The following is a 16,581-nucleotide window of genomic DNA, read 5'->3' as shown; positions in this document are numbered from 1 at the left end:
CTAACATACATTTTTATTCAAAATAAAAATAAAAGTAATGTTTTTATGTTCATTATGATCATGTCTTTATAAAATCCATAATTGTTTATTATGGAAACAATCACTTATTAATAAAAAATGACTAGATATCACTAACATGTCAACTAAATTCTAAGTTATTTTTGTTAAATTGGGATAATCATGACAGATGTTTCTTTTTTGGTAAAATATCAACTTTCATATGGAAAATAACAAATTCTATCTGTGTCTGAGAACTCACTTTCAGCCAAGTTCCCCATTACAAACACATTACACTACACCTCTCTAGGGAGTGTGTTAAATCCAAATCACACGACCTGCTCCAAGGTGTGTTCTTTCTTAATTAATAATATATAATATATAATATTTAGAAGAATATTTGTGTAAAAATGCTATGAGGTGATTGGTTATAGGCGGCCTTGTTGATTTTAGGCCTGAAAACAGACAAAATGTGATCAACTATGATGCCTGTCAACTATATTAAACTTAAAAGGTCCCACAATTATGTATATACCCATTTACAGAGCATTTTTTTTGACATGTGGTAATTACTTGACAATTTCTAGATTCCGTTTAGAAGTGTGTATATGAACATTACTAATATTTATATAACCAAAATAAAGAATTAGATAATGAGAGCGTCAGAAGCATCAGCCCCGTTTACTTGCTTAGCATTGATACATGTTAAGAAAGTGGCAATCAGCTGACTATGCCAGAGCAGGAGAAAACATATAGTGAGCCCCAGAGGCAATAAAAAGAACAATCTGTTCTGAAGTGATAAAGGTTGCAGAGGAAGGAGTGACGCAGCTCCCCAAACCCGTAACCAGCCAATCACATTCATTGTGTTGAAACTATTGTAATGATATGAAACTTTGGAAAATCATCCCCACCGGGACGTTAGCCAAGGTGGTTAACTGAACAAACAGGGTCCATGTGCATGCATTTCTATATCCTGATATGTATTTCAGTAAATAGCTGAAACAGACAGCAAGACGTCTTCCACGAGAATTAACAAACACGCTGACAGCATCGAAACAGATCGCATGTCTGTGAAGGTCTAAAAATAGTGTGTAAAGTTTTTGAGAAGCAGCAGTAGCCACTCATCCGAGTAGCTTCTTCACTTCTGTTCTGATCTGAAGAAGCTACTTGAATGAATGGCGAAAACGTCTTCTCAAAAAAGAAAGAAAGAAAAAGAAACTCTACAAGTTCAGCTGCCTTTTTTAAATTCCTTTTTGGATTGCATAATCTTTAATAAAATATACATATTTGTCCGGATTTTTTAAAGCAGTGAGTGTCAGATTCCACGTTACCAAAGAACAGGATCCTTCTTTTGTCTTTTCTCTTTTCATTAGTTAACTCTAGGTTGATTTTTGACTGAATGTTTTGGGTTATTTATTGTCCATCTACACCGTAAAGCGCCGTCTAATCAGACAGAGTCTGTCATCAGTGAACACTGCTGGCCTGTGAGGCGTCGTAAACCTTTCAGTGTTTTACGGCCTTCTTCGTACTTTCATCTGTGAACAGAACGCTCATTCAGACCATGTGTTTTTCATGTTTTAGTTTGACTAATCTAGTCTTGCATGGTCCTTACAGTAGTAATAAAAACAGTGAAGAGTTGGTTTGAGTCATGTTTCCTGACTCACCGTCGCCGTGTGAAGGAAAGAATCAGGAGGTCTTTCCTTCCTGCTGCTGTTCAGCTCCACAATGAACATCATCACACATCAAGGTTTCCACACTTTCACCATTCACTACTTGCTATGTAATGTGTTCAACTGGAATGGAATGGAATTCAATATTTTTTGTATATATACTAATGCGTATTTCTCGTATCTTCTATACTGCAATTTCCTCACTCAGGGACAAATAACAGTAATACATTAATTCTGATTTTATTCCATGTTATCAGACTTCTCATTATATAGCAGGTTTCCTCTAATATCCTTCACCTTGGCCGTGTCTGTCTGTTCCACGACGATGCTTTTGTGTTTAGTGTCATGGCTGTTTTCTTCTGACTTGGTTTTCGCTTGCTAGAGGACTAATCTGTCTGTTGTGCTCCTGTATTGTGATAATTTTATGTAACCGTCTTAATGTACTTGCTCGCTCCATTTGCCTCGACTGACTTCCCCTCTTCTTCCTCTATTATGCATCCTCAGTGCCTCCGCATTGTTCCGCTCTGATGTTGAATGTGCACCGGCCGTTAGCTGCTGTTATTTGCTTTGACTTTAACAACATTAAAACCATGTCATTATCTCATTCTCTTTATGCATCTTCAAGTACATTAGCAACATGTGGCATCTGGGAGGAGGCCGGGTGGAGCAAAGTGCACTTTCATTAAAGCTTGCGTAACCATCACCATCACACATACTGTAGGAGGCAGCTCATTACTGACTTGTAAAGGCACCGATTCACTGTCAAGATATTCCCTCGTCCAACATGTGCGACTTTTTTCCCGTTTCTTCCAGATTCTCTCCTACAGGGTCTAACGTTTATCTTTTTTTCCTCCCCCATAATTGACTTTTTACACCCAGTTTTCAGCTTCAATTTCAATGCTTTATTTCTCTGTTCCGCCCTTTTGCATTTGGACACCAACGTGCCACCACATAACACCACTGCCATTTCTACTCCCTCACTCGCCCTCCTAATTCTAAATGTCAAAAGTTGTAATTGGGCTTTTTTTTTCTCTTTTACAATAAATGTAAGAATTTTCCTCTGAGTCTTTCACTGGCTATTTTCTGGAAAGTATTTTCTTCCCATGTTCAGCTATTCAACAACGTATCTCAAGTCCATATCTATTAAAAAAAAAAGAAATGAAGCAAAAACAGTTTGAAATATATTTATATTTTAGCAAGACATCATGGAGTGCTTCAAAATAAAAACTTCAGTCACACAAGAAATAACCTTTTTTTCCCCATTAATTATCTTATAATTAAAAAATATCATATTGATGTTACCACAAGCCCGAAAAAAAAGACAATGCGCATCATTAAAGCCCTGTTGAGAAAATGTGCAATATCTAATATAACATCTCAGGTAATCTACATGCCCCTGCTGAGCATTTTAGCTTCTTGCAACAGTTTTTGATGAACATGCAGCAGCTTTAGCTTCATCAACTTTAACATCCAACAGCAGCAGGCAGTTGTTTCCAGTGAACAACAAGCTCAACAACAAGCTGTAACCAGCGATAGCTGGTCAATGCTAAGGCACGATCCCTTTTTTTAAAAATCCCAGAGAAAAGGTGACTTCAACATGTGCAACACAATATAAAGTCACTATACATCGATCAGGTGTAACATTATGACCAGTGACAGGAGAAGTGCTGGGCCTGGCATTAGTGTGGATGTTACACTGATGCAGTCTGACACAGCTACACACAAAAACACTTTACTGACAACATTGTGTTACCAGACACCCTCAGAAGGCCCACGTCCATTCTCTGATGAGTCACAACTGTTAAGGAGGTGCAAGGACAACCTACACAATATTAGGAAGGTGGTCATAATGTTATGCCTGATCGGTTTATATTGCTTAAAAATGATAACGCTCAAGTATTTTGGTCCATTTCCATGTGAGTACGTGTACTTCCTATAGAAAGGATGCAGTGTGAATGTAGCATGTTACCTCTCTGTTTAGTTGCTTCAGATATGTCTACAGCCACGTTCACCAGTAACATGTTGTCCTCTCTTCTACATTAAACCCCCTAAGCAGTTCCTTGACAAACTGGTTTTAATAAGTATACTCCTGTCAACGAGAAAGTAGATCTACCTGTAGCTGCACAGTAGTATGCAACACAACATGGCAACTTTATGGAAATCGTAACGTTTTATGAACGCTTAGAGAAAACTCTGCCAACCAGCAGGTCTGGACTCTTTTTTTTTTTTTTTTTTTTTTTGTTGAAAGTCAACAGTACTCATAGAAAGAAAAAAAAATCTCCACTGGAAGTCACAACAAACTGTCAATAGTGGAAATGTAAAGAAGGCCCTTGTTTTATACACAAAATACTGCTGTAAAACAAGTGGTAGGACAAAGAGATGAAACAATTATTGCAACTGTACAGTGTGCAATGCATATTTAAATATTATGTGGTTTGATTTATTTTAGGAACCACCAAGTCAAGATAAGCTCCAGTTTTCAGAACATTCACGTCTAGGATGCTCAGTCCTTGTTTGCCAGCAGATCGTCCAGAATACGCTCACACATGTACAGGCAGCGAGGCACATGGAAGAAGCCTGAAAAGAAAACACAAGATATTTAAAAAAACAAGACACTTTACTGTCTGTGAAAGGTATAAAATTATCAAAACATAAAACACATAAAAACATCGATCTCCAATACCCCAAAGGCGCAGAAGAATAAAATGCATTTTCAAGAGTACCAAACCTCTGCAGGTTACAAGCTACAAGCTACAAACTACAGGCTACAACCTAGAACCTACAGGCTACACACTACAAGCTACAAGCTACAAACTACAGGCTACAAGCTAAAAGCTACCTGCTACAAGCCACAGGTTACAAGGTACAAGCTACAGGCTACAGGCTACAGGCTACAACCTAGAACCTACAGGCTACAAACTACAAACTACAAGCTACAGGCTACAAGCTAAAAGCTACCTGCTACAAGCGACAAGCCACAGGTTACAAGGTACAAGCTACAGGCTATAAGCTACAACCTACAGACTACAAGATACAAGCCACAAACTACAAACTACAAGCTGCAACCTACAAGCTACAGGCTATAAAGACTATGGGCTACAGGCTACAAACTACAAGCTAATGGCTACATGCTACAAGCTACAGACTACAAGCTAAAGGCTGCAAGCTACAAACTAGAAGCTAATGGCTACATGCTACAAGCTACAGACTACAAGCTAATGGCTACATGCTACAAGCTACAGACTACAAGTTAAAGGCTGCAAGCTACAAACTAAAGGCTACAAACTACAGGCTACAAGCTGCAGGCTACAAGATGCAAGTATGATGTATGATCTAGGTTGATATATCAGCGCTCTAGTTAATAATCACCTGTAATTATCAATCAGTGAGTTTTCGTAAGCTAATGTCTTCATATCTACACGAGAAGAAAGTCCTCTACCATGAAAACTGCAATGTTTCACCACTGTATTCCTCAAGTAGTCCAGAATGGACCAAACTAAACACTGGGTTTGATTTGTTCACTCTATGTTCTCCTTCATGACTGGAAAAATTACAAGCTGTAACTTCACCAGTAGTACGAAACAACAATCCCAGCCCCTGGATCTCTAAAGTTGACTAATTCAGGTTAGTTACATTATGTTATGATAATTTATCCCACCGTTTTCTTACCTTTGAAGGGCCCTCCTTTAAAATCCAGTGCTACTTTCCCTTCTTGCGTCAAATAGCCAAACCATTCACCATTCTTAGTGTCAGGAAACTGCAAAAAAATAAAAATAAAAAAATAAATCAAGCACACACAGAGCACATTACGCCAACAGTCCACACTTGTTCAAGATGAAGTTCTCTGCTTCTTCAGGTCGAGCTGAGTTTCATCATTTGCTTTCTTTTATTTTCCCTGGCTCTGTGTAATATGATCTTTTATATTTCTGAAGTTTATGAGTGGTCGGCCTCATGTGATGAGTCCTCTCTTGTGTCTTTTCTTTATAGTGGCCTTAGATAATAATAATAATAATATGCCTACCTCACGGAGTGTTTTTCACTTGGCCGGGGTTTTTCTTTTACCATACAAAGGATCCTGTGATCATCCATCTCCGCCGTCTCCCGCGGACACCCTGGTCTTTTAATGTTGCCGAGCTGCAACCTTTTTACTCAGAATGTTTATTGACCACTCCTAATGCTCCTGTTATCTCTCTGATGGATTGAAGTCCACACACCGGGGGAAAGCATTGATTCTTGTTCTCTGATGTGCCGACACAGTTCTGTAATCACGCTGGTAAAAACACTTGTCGGTGGCTATGTGGCCGAGTTTCTTTTAGTACTTCAAACTGTGGCGTCTGGGACTGAGGGGGCTCTGAGTGGATGATTTGTAGGAGGCTGAACAAAAGTGAATCTTCTGTGTTTGTGTCTGACTACCGAGACGTGACTGAGGAAAATGCATTTTCTGATCAATCACGGCCATCATTGGTCTACGTGGTCGTGACGAGTAGTTACTTTTACAGGGAAAACTAAACTAAACTATGTCATAGACTGTGGAGCACGGATCAGCCATAACATTAAAACCACTGACAGGAGAAGTAAATAACACTGACCATCTTGTAACTATTAAGTTTTCTTCTAAAAAGTAAAACATTGTTGCCATTGGTTCAAGTCATTCTCAAAGGCTCTCGTTGCATCTTGAGATGCAAACCACAGTTAGGTCCATATGTACACCAATCAGGCATAGCATTACGACCATCTTCCTAATGTTGTCTAGGTCTCCCTTGCACCTCCTAAACAGTTGTGACTCCACAGAAAATAGACAAAGGTCTACTGAGGGGGTCTTGTGGTGTCTGGCAACGGGATGTTGTTACTGGGGGCCTTTGGGTCCTATGTCTGTGAAAGTTCTCAGTCATGGTATTCCAAAAGGCGTTTTAAAAAAGGCAACTGGACTTGTATAGTTTTGAGAAGATGTTTCACTACTCTGTGGGTAAAACCCATCAGAAACTTGCTTGACTTGTTGCTGCAAGAACCAAAAACTGGGTCCTATGGGTTGAGGGGAGGATTATCCCACGGATACAGTTTGGGATACAGTGAACTTTTGAGTTGTGCCTGTGTCAGACTGGGGGTGGCTGCTGGCATCAAGGAGGTGAAGGATATCTGGTCTGGTCTGGTCTAGGTGGGGGCTACATGTCTAAGTAACATCCACATGAGTGAATAAATACCAGGTCCAAAAGTTTCCCAGCAGAACACTGAATTATCATCAGATGGTCAATGTTATTGACTTCTCCTGTCAGTGGTTTTAATGTTGTGGCTGATTGATCTACGGCGTTATCTTTGTGCCTTGTGGCCAGTGTCGCACCAACTCACATGACTAAACGTGTATTCGTAAACTTGGAGGAATCTCTCCAGCATCTCAGGCTTCTTGGTTTGACTGTAGGCCATGAGGAAGGCGATGAGAGCCTCACAGTGAGGCCACCACAGCTTCATACTCCACTCCAGCTGTACAGAGACACAAAATAAAACAGTTTAATGTATTTTAGTAGTTAGTAATTAACCACAAACACCAGCGTGTGTGATGGACTAACCTGTGTGGGGCAGTGACCGTCAACGTCCAGGAAGTAGAAGAGGCCCCCGTGCTCTTTATCCCAGCCGCATTGATAAGGGAGCTCCATGAACTTGTCGATGGCAGTTCTCTGGATCGCCTCGTCCTTCCACTCTGCACCGTACTCAAGCAGGAACCAGCCTGCTTCCAGGGCATGGCCTGAGTCAGCATGTTTTAGGATGTGGGGAGAGTAAAAGAAAAAAAACAAAAAAAAAAACAGGAAAGATTTTAAGAAAATGGTGCAACCCAAACTTCCAGTGTTCAGCATTATGTGGCTCACTAGTCAGCAGCAGGAGTGTTTACCTGGGTTCTGTATTCGACCCTGGCATCCTGGCAGCTCTGCTCCGTCCACTGACACGTTCTCTAAAATAGCTGTGCCACCTCTCTGCATCAAGTTGAAGAAGAAGACGTTATTCTGTTCTTGTATCTAACTTGTATATTTGCATGGTATTGATAGGTGCCATTGGTGGTTAGTCTTGTTAGTGAGAAAAAAAACACCTAGCGAGCGTGGACGTGCAGATAGTTTGGGAGACGCACTTAGCATGTTTGGACAACACGGATCGTCTATTTTTCAGTGACATCTAGTGCACCTGCACGTCAGCTGTTCGCTCAGTGGCTACAATGACCTAATCATAATCGCAGTCATCCAGAATTGATAACCTGCATTTCAGATTGTTGGGAGGGGTAAATCTAATACAAAATAGCTCCAAACTCCTGCAGAGTGAGTCCTAGTAACTTGAATTTGTACAAGTGAAAGATTTGTCACAGGTTCCCACTTAAGTTTATCTAACCATTATGAATCACAGCGGAATGGAGATGAGACAAGACTGAAAAGTTGGGTTCTTAAACTCTTAAAACTCTCTTGACGCTAACGCACCAAAGTCTCACCACTTTACAAATGACATATGTTAATCGTGACATCGGTGTCCATACCTGAATGTGTTGGAGAATCTGCTGTACACACCAGCTTCCCAGTTCTCTGTACTTCTGACCCACGTCCTGTCCACGACCCTGAGTCAGCTGTTGGATCAGGCACAGGAGCATCATGGGAACTGCCATGCTGTTGGTGGGAACGTCTCCGGGGAGCTGGGGCCGGCCCAGGCCTGACGAGTCCACTCGAACCCAGTGGATTAGCTGCTCCATCATCTGCTCAGCCTCCAGCTAGAAAACGAAAGAGCAGGGGAGTCTTATCAGACAGGTACAGGGATGTTTGCACAGCCGTGAAACTTTCTCCAAAGAATAACATCTGGCATGTCCTCTGCTAACTATGCTTTATTCCTAAAGAGAATGCTACTGACACCAATTCAACATTTACTAGAATTAAGCTCAACTGATGCACTAAAACCACCTTCTGTTTATTTAATTTAAGTCATCTGAGAATGGATTCGATTTATGATTTATGATGAGCTACTTGTTTGCTGGAACACGGCATGCAGCATTCCCTCTGTTAACAAACATGAGCTGACACATCTGGAATGTCAAATATTTAGTTTTACCCACTCTGTAAATTCTGTCTAAACATACAATTTAAAAAAGGTATGAAGTTTGTTCTGTAGTTTGTTACATGCATGCAACACTCCATAGTGTTTCCCATTTGCATCATGCTAGCAATCGACTGGGACATCACAAGACAAATGTATCACATTTATAAAATATTTAAACTTCAAAATAGGCACACCCTTTATGTTTTCAATTACCATAGTGAATGCTATCCTCTCAAATGCACTGGCAGACAAGTTACTTATGTGTTGCACTTTAATTTAATGGCTCAGTTTTCATTAAGCCAAGATTTTGCTAGTCATGTTTTATTTTTTTTTTTTTTTTTTACATATATGGACATACATAGACATTACTGACCAACATTCCTTTTCAGATATTGGTTTAAAACTAGTGAACAAGGTAACCTGGTACTCTGAGAAATAGTCTTGGCTATCATTCAATAGTTTCCAAATGTAATGACACCAAATATCACCAGGATTTTAACAAATATATATAAAAACGATTGTTAATTTTAATTCAATGCTATATATTATAGTTCTACTATACCTGCATGTCCTTGTCACCAGTGACTCTGCTTAGTTCATCCATGGCCATGATGTAGAAACACTCACTGAATATGGTCCTCTGAACTTTGACCGCTTTACCATCTCTTGTTAAGCAGAAGGCACATTTCCACTCGTCACTCGACACTCGGGCAAACTTTCTCAGGAAAGCCCCTCCTAAGATATGAGCAGAAAAACTTAAACCATTAGTTCAGATGATGGATGATGGAAACTGACCCCTACCAATTACATGTGTTCTATAATAAACTCAGTGTAGTGCCATTTGTAAATACACATTATTATTATCATTTTGCATTAAAATATTAAGCTAAAATATATGAAAAATGTCTCATCAACCAAAGATTTGGCAACCCCCCTGCAGTACCTCTGCACACCCCCTAGGGGCCCCCTGTTGAAGACCTTAGTTTATAGTGAACATCTTAGTTTGTGCAACATTAAAAACTAGATGGCCGGCTTCCCTTCCCTGGATGGTGCATCATTTGATCTTCCATTGATGTAACTCAATCAAAAAATTGAAAAATTACTTTTTTGGTTACTATTATCATCATCAGTGTCATACTAAAAAACAAATAACACTATTTTTGCTCCGAGGCACTTATGCATGACATTGATGACATGATATTTCTATTTTCTGGGTTTTTTTTCGACCTGGAAATCAGTCAGGCGTCCTCCAATCATTGATTTTGTCCCATTGACCGTATATAATAGATTTGTACATGCTTGACCAAACAACTCAGATGTTAGACGACAGTTTAATTCTGATAAGCTTCAACAATTTCCATCCAAATATTAAAGCATCGTTATGCTGGTACAGATGCTGTCACAGCATTAAGCCAATAATTTCGTCCAAAAGCAGCATTCTAGCACAACCGAACACTTAAATAAAAGTTTAATGTGCTTTGTATCAAATAATATGATAATAATAATTAAAAAGAGAGGCAACAAAGCCATTTTTACTATCCAGCTGCATTACTATCATTAACATTTCCGAGTCTGCACTTAATGGGCAAGAGTGTAGCTTCATGACACATCCAGTGCTTCGACTTATTTAAATAATAAATGCGCCTCCTCTCCTCTCGCAGCAGCTCCTCGGTCTCATCGTATAGTTGTGGGTATTAAACTGATTAAAGATTTTAATTCGCCGGTTCACTCTCCATGACCGACTGTGTTCCGCTCTTAGTGGCACGTTACCATGCAGATCACACGCTCCGCAGCATTACAAACTCATCAGTGTGAAACAACAGCGGCAGACAGCGAGCCGCCTTTTGACACAACAGCTGTTTGATAATCATGCGAGGGATTACATGATGGGGGAGCTAATTTTTCTTTTCTTTTTTTTTTTGGCTTATTTTGACGAGAAAAAGGTCAGAAAATGACCCCAGAGTAAGTGATTTAGCTAATTTTTCCAGAATACCAGGAACGTTTAATATCTGGTAGTTGTTTACAATTTGCTGTATGTTATAAGAGCGTAATAACCTGGATTTTTCCCCATATACATTGACATACTGCACAGGTAGCGATGCTAACACCTGGTCTGTGTAGACACTGTAATCCTGCACTGAAGTTCAAACAAACTGCAGAGAACACAGTGTGCCAATAACATTATATCTGTAAATAAATACTGTAGAAATAAAAAATGCTAAAAAGATAAATTGCATGGTGTTATTGCAGCTTGCTCACGGCTCCTGAAGCTGTCAGAAACGTGCAGGTTTACATTGCTTAGAATGTGAGATCTCAACGTGAGCATCTTAGTACTCTGCGTTGAGGCCAGAGGTCCCCGGTTCAAATCCGGGTCACGGCAGTTTTGGGGGCAGTGGTTGGAGAAACAGCTTGGAGTCAGAAGGTTACAGATTTACATCCCCCCACCCCCCCATGGCTTAGGTGCCTTGAGCTAGTACTGTACCCTCAATTTATTACACAAGCAGCAGCCTACTGCTCTGAGTGAGCAAATGAATGGGTCAAATGGTGAGTAATTCCTTTTTTTTCTCTCTCCAACTTTGTTTATTAAACAGGATTTTGTTTTTCTTCCCCATACAGACGAGCAACGGGAGCAAACTTATCAAAATAATTTGTACATTTTTTTGCAATTATACAGCTGCACATCAATTATCCTCTTGTAATTTCCCACCACAGGAACAAACCCCTTTCAGGTCAGAGCCAAAGACGGACACAAGACAAACATATACACTCAAACAATGAAGATAAACGAGGAAATAAACAGATTAAAGAAGTAAGAAAAATTAAAACAATGTAGGGAATGCAGTTGCCGATAACGGAGAATACAGCATATACAGAGAAGCTTAACCCTCAGACATGTCTCCTCAGAGTCTGATGTGGACTTTGTGGTGGAGTCAGATCATTTTGCTTAGTCTTGGTCAAACCCAAGACTGATCTGAAAAAAATGTCCCAGCCGCTCAACATTAGTTTAATGGAAAATAGCTAATTTTTCATGAACAACAGTGACTTCTAGTAATCAAACTGTAATTCAAAAAGTTAAAGTTCCTCAAAATGATTTTTTGGTAGTTTCGTAAAGTGTTTTTTTTTTTTTGGTTTAAGAGATATATGCAGTGAATATTTTATATAAAAAAAAAAACTTATTGCAAACATCACTAGCAGAAGCATAGTATCTGGCTAACTTAGTGTTTGTATAGTGAATTTTATGAAGGAATTTGCATTGAATTAAACCATGTCATGCACATATTGACAGGTGAATGATTTTTTTAATGTGGGATCAATAAATAAATTATTTTTGTAATTCTCGATATAAATGAACAAAACTGACTAATTAAAAGGAAAAAAAAAAGGACATGTCGTGAAGCTTTGAGGAAAGCAGTGACCTGTAGTGACCCCGGGAAGTTGCTAATAGTCATGAGTCAGCTGTCTTTCAAGTTTCACTTCCTTTACAGCTTGTGAGACCGTTTCCCCTTCCACATTTACTCAAATGGTTACTGTAATTCTAGTTGTATAGTGTATGGTACACTATGGAAACCCGTTATAAAGAGATACTATTCTTGCAAACTCAAATGTCGTTAGGCATGGTACATTGTTCTGTAATTACGTCACTTAAACACTAGGGGGCGAGAGGTTGGCAATGTTGAGTTTTTTTTTCTGTCAATGATAGATAGATAGATAGATAGATAGATAGATAGATAGATAGATAGATAGATAGATAGATATTCACGCTTACCAGCTTTTGCCGCTTCTAGGATTTCAGGCCTTCTGAAGCGATCCATGGTTCGGTACAAACGACAATACATCCACACCTGTAAAAAAAAAAAAAAAAAAAAAAAATCTGATCTGATAGATCTGATGCCTCCACTTTTCAAAGAGTGGAATGTTTTGGAGTTTACCTGTCGGCCTTGAAGCCAGACATACTTCAGCTCATCATAAACCTTCCCATCCTTTCCGATACAGGTGAAAAAGCCTCTGAAACAGGAAGCAATGGGGATTCATTAAAAAAAAATGGCTGCATGCAGACTACAACAACTACTACAACACTTCTACATTCTACCGTAACTGCAGTACCCGTGTACAGTGTCGTGGGAATATTTGAGCCAGAAGTCCACTGCGTTGTCCAGCTGTGTGCGGATTTGCTCTCGACACTCCTCCAGCTTCACCACAGACATGGCTCCTTTCAGCAACGACAGGAAAATGAGTTAGTGATGCAGTTACGTGTGACTGCATTCAAGACTTCCTCCAGGTATAATGTTCAGTTTTATATTGTAGCCTACTCATTTACGAAAGAGAGGATAGCTTTGAGAATCACAGAGCCTCCAGTTTCCCCTCAGACTGGTTCCTCTGGCTGCAACTCTATAATTTTCTTTGTGGCAACAATCCTCAAATTGTTGTCGAGTGCTGCTCCGCCTGCAGCTTAGAATTACCAGCGGTGGAGTGGATTTACTCAGATTACTTGCACTTTATTCTCAATTCGTGCAACTCTTTCTGCGCAACAAAAATTAAAGATGAAATTATTATGCAGCCTTCACATTTGTTTCTTGCTCCTTTTTTGATAAAAATACAATGTTAGACATTCAAACATGTCAAACATTCATGTTTTTTTTACTTAACGGATCTAACACTTTGCACCTAGATTACACTCTAGCTTCCATAATAATAATAATAATAATAATAATAATAATAATAATAATAATAATAATAATAATAATAACTAATTATTCCTTTATTGGTCCATCATGGGGAAATTCCCTCTCTGCATTTGACCCCTCCATTCATTCACGCAATAGTACGTACAGTCGAAGCACTAGACTGCAGCCTGAGGTAGGCCGCACCCGGGGAGCAAATTGTTAGGTGCTTGTTGAGGGCACCACAGCGGTGGAGAGGGTGGGAGGCGAACCCCAAGCAGCTCCTCCAGCCGTGCTAAAGGCGTTGAATAAAGGCAACTGGACTTGTAGCATTTCTTGAAGATGTTTTGCCGCTGATCCGAGCAGCTTCTTCAGTTCTGAGAGACTAGTGGGAGGTCGAGGTTTAAATAGGAAAACCATCAGAAACTTGCTTGACCACAAACTGGTGCCACTAATTTCCATAAGGGCTGATTACTTAACCTTAGCCTCTACTCCACAGCTCCCCATAAATCATACCTAAGTTAACAGATATGGTTCCTCGCGCATATGTTGATGTTTGTGTACAAGCTACTGGACACTCAAATTTCAAACTAAGTATTTTTCTATTCTCCTATTAAGGGTTAAAGGTTAGCTTCTAAAGGCATGGATGGGGATCGAACCCATGATCTTTGGTTTACGAGACCAACGCCTTACCACTTGGCCACCACGCCTTCAGAAGCCTCTGAGCATTTAACCAGGATTAATTGACATGTTAACGTGGATTAAGGTTAAACATTTTAGCATTATTATCCCATCTGTAGCAGAATAACTCTGAAAGTCTCTAACATCGCGTTTCGGGCAGTTTGTCCAAGCAGAGTTACCGTCCTGCAGGGGCAAATGTGCAGTTAATCCGGTAGTGACAGGCAGCACAACCAGCCGTTAAAGATGGAAGAGGGCCCCCTTTGGCCCCTTTCCAATGGGAGATTAGAGTATGAAAAAATATCATGCACACTTTGCCGGAAGGAGTTTTCTTTTCAACAAAGCACTTCCAGCTTAAGATGCCACATTGTCTGCTAACACGTCGGCTAATAGGTCGCCCAGCTGGAGACAAACCAAGACAAAGACAAGCTGTCAACGCTGGCTTCCAAATATCTTGCTACTCGTGCAACCACTGTTACAGCAACATTTTAAATAAGGAGCGGTCGTCTCATTGCACAATGTCAGCAAGTTAGGAGGAACATAGGGCCACATTCATGTGGAGAAAAAAAAAGAGACAAAAAGTTGATTTGTTGAAACTGCTGAAGATGTTTAATAAACACTTTAAGTCAAAGTTTTTCAGGTCAAGGACCCAAACTGATGGAGAGATTAAGTAGGGACCCCCTACCTTCTATATGTGTTCTGTATTAAACTCAGATCTAGTGCTATTTATAAATATACATGATTATTATCATTTTGCATTTTATATTAAGCTATTCCTTATCCTGTTACTAAAATATGCTGTATTCGTGTTAATGTGTAATTAAAGAAATTTAAATTTGGGGGACGCAAAATAAAAACACATTTAATATTGATCCAAAATGAATAATGTTTGTCGTGATAAATCAAAATGAACCCACAGCAGGACTGTGATTAATCTGATTATACTACTGTCTAAGTGAGGAATCACCTGATGGAAAGAGTAGCCACACCTTAGAGAAAAACTGAGACATTCCTATTAAATAATAATAATAAAAAAAATAAAAATAAATAAATAAATCAAACCCCTTAAAAAATCAATTATTAATAAGACATATTAACCTCACGGTTTACTGTTTAAGTGGACTTTTGGATTGGCTACATACCAAGACAAGGTAAGATGAGGGAGATTTACTGTGTTTCTGCAGCATATGGTTAAGGCAGTAACTGTGCACAAGACGAGGAGAAGTTGAAATAATGAAATGAAATAAATCCAAAAACAACACTTCTACAAATGCTGTCTACTGCTTCTGCGCACAGTTTAAAACCACTGGTGAAGCGCTGAAAACATTTGGATTTTATAGACTGCACCCCCGATCAAGGATTAGCGCTTTACTATTAAATAACGAGCAAACATTCCCGCTGGTATTAAAAGTCATCCTACCGATTCTTGATGGCAGCACTAGAGTCAAGACGTCCGATCCGGGAGTTGTTTGCTACCTGCGGTTGTTGGAGGTTTGTGCTGACAGCACCTGGAGCAGCACAGCTAAAGCAGCAGGCAATTTATCAGCTGACTGAACTTCTCCGTCACGTGATCACAGGGAGGAAGTGGGATGTTTTTCTTTTTCTTTCAAGCGGCAACCTCCGGGTCCGAGGCTTACACTGTAAATAAAGATCATATATTACAAAGATGATATTTATATAAGTGCAGTGTGTGATATGAGCAGCGGAGCCAATGCGGAAGTGGAAAACACCTGTAGTTTATGGAGAGATCGCTTCGGGCTGGTTATAAAATGGGAGCAAATCCCCCATAGACCAACTTTACAGTAATAGTAAACATATTCACACCCAGGTCTTGATATATTATTTTAATATTCATGACATATGTTTATATGAATATGTTTTTAACTCATCTACTTTGAGTGGCAGGTGACACAGGTGATAGCTGTCACGTGGAGCTCATAACACAAATAATACCTGGCTGCTATTTGTTTATATGCAAAACATCGAAAAAATGTCTGTCCCTTTTTGAATTCAGAGTGTTAGCAACATAGCTAACCTGGTAGCTGAAGTTAACTAGATAATTAGCTGGTTAGTGAATTAGCTTTAGGCTAGCCTTCCAGCAAAGCTACGAGGCTAACAAGAGGCTAACTTGTTGGAGCTTGGGATATGCAATTACATTTCTGGAGACAGTCCCCGATTTGGATGACCTGTCCCACGGCTGAAGCTGCCTCCGAAAATGTCCCCGATTTTAGCGTTTTATGAATAAGGAAAGAAAAGGGTTGCGCTCAGACTATAACAACGGTTATTACGGTAGTCGGATGAGGTGAGCGTGTTGCGCGCACATTACAACGACTACGGTAGACGGTCACGCTGATGTTGACATTACAGACATAGCAGTTTAAATTATATATGAATAATTATGTAAAAATGAATTAAATTATTTATTATTTAATTCATCTTGATAACATTTAATTCAGTTTTGTCTCCGAGGACATGCACAGAAGTCAAAACGTGCTAAAATGTGCTAAACA

General features: G+C 39.6%; 1 protein-coding gene and 1 non-coding gene across 2 annotated transcripts; both read right to left on the bottom strand.

Moving 5' to 3' along the window:
- Positions 1 to 3,664: 3,664 nt before the first annotated feature.
- On the bottom strand, positions 3,665 to 15,651 carry LOC125020807 (renin binding protein). The gene is made up of 11 exons (XM_047606357.1): positions 15,492 to 15,651; positions 12,837 to 12,942; positions 12,662 to 12,737; positions 12,499 to 12,574; positions 9,295 to 9,467; positions 8,182 to 8,409; positions 7,552 to 7,633; positions 7,232 to 7,407; positions 7,014 to 7,145; positions 5,337 to 5,424; positions 3,665 to 4,244 (listed from the first exon to the last, which is right to left on the bottom strand). The coding sequence occupies exons 2-11, from the start codon at positions 12,935 to 12,937 to the stop codon at positions 4,171 to 4,173; spliced, it is 1,206 nt and encodes a 401-aa protein (XP_047462313.1). The 5' UTR covers positions 12,938 to 12,942; positions 15,492 to 15,651; the 3' UTR covers positions 3,665 to 4,170.
- trnat-cgu lies at positions 14,032 to 14,103 on the bottom strand. Its single transcript has one exon. It is a non-coding gene; the product is annotated as a tRNA-Thr (tRNA).
- Positions 15,652 to 16,581: the final 930 nt, after the last annotated feature.

The sequence above is a fragment of the Mugil cephalus genome, chromosome 1 (assembly GCF_022458985.1).
Source record: "Mugil cephalus isolate CIBA_MC_2020 chromosome 1, CIBA_Mcephalus_1.1, whole genome shotgun sequence".
Lineage (NCBI taxonomy): Eukaryota > Metazoa > Chordata > Actinopteri > Mugiliformes > Mugilidae > Mugil > Mugil cephalus.
This window is presented reverse-complemented; position numbering and strand designations above follow the sequence as displayed.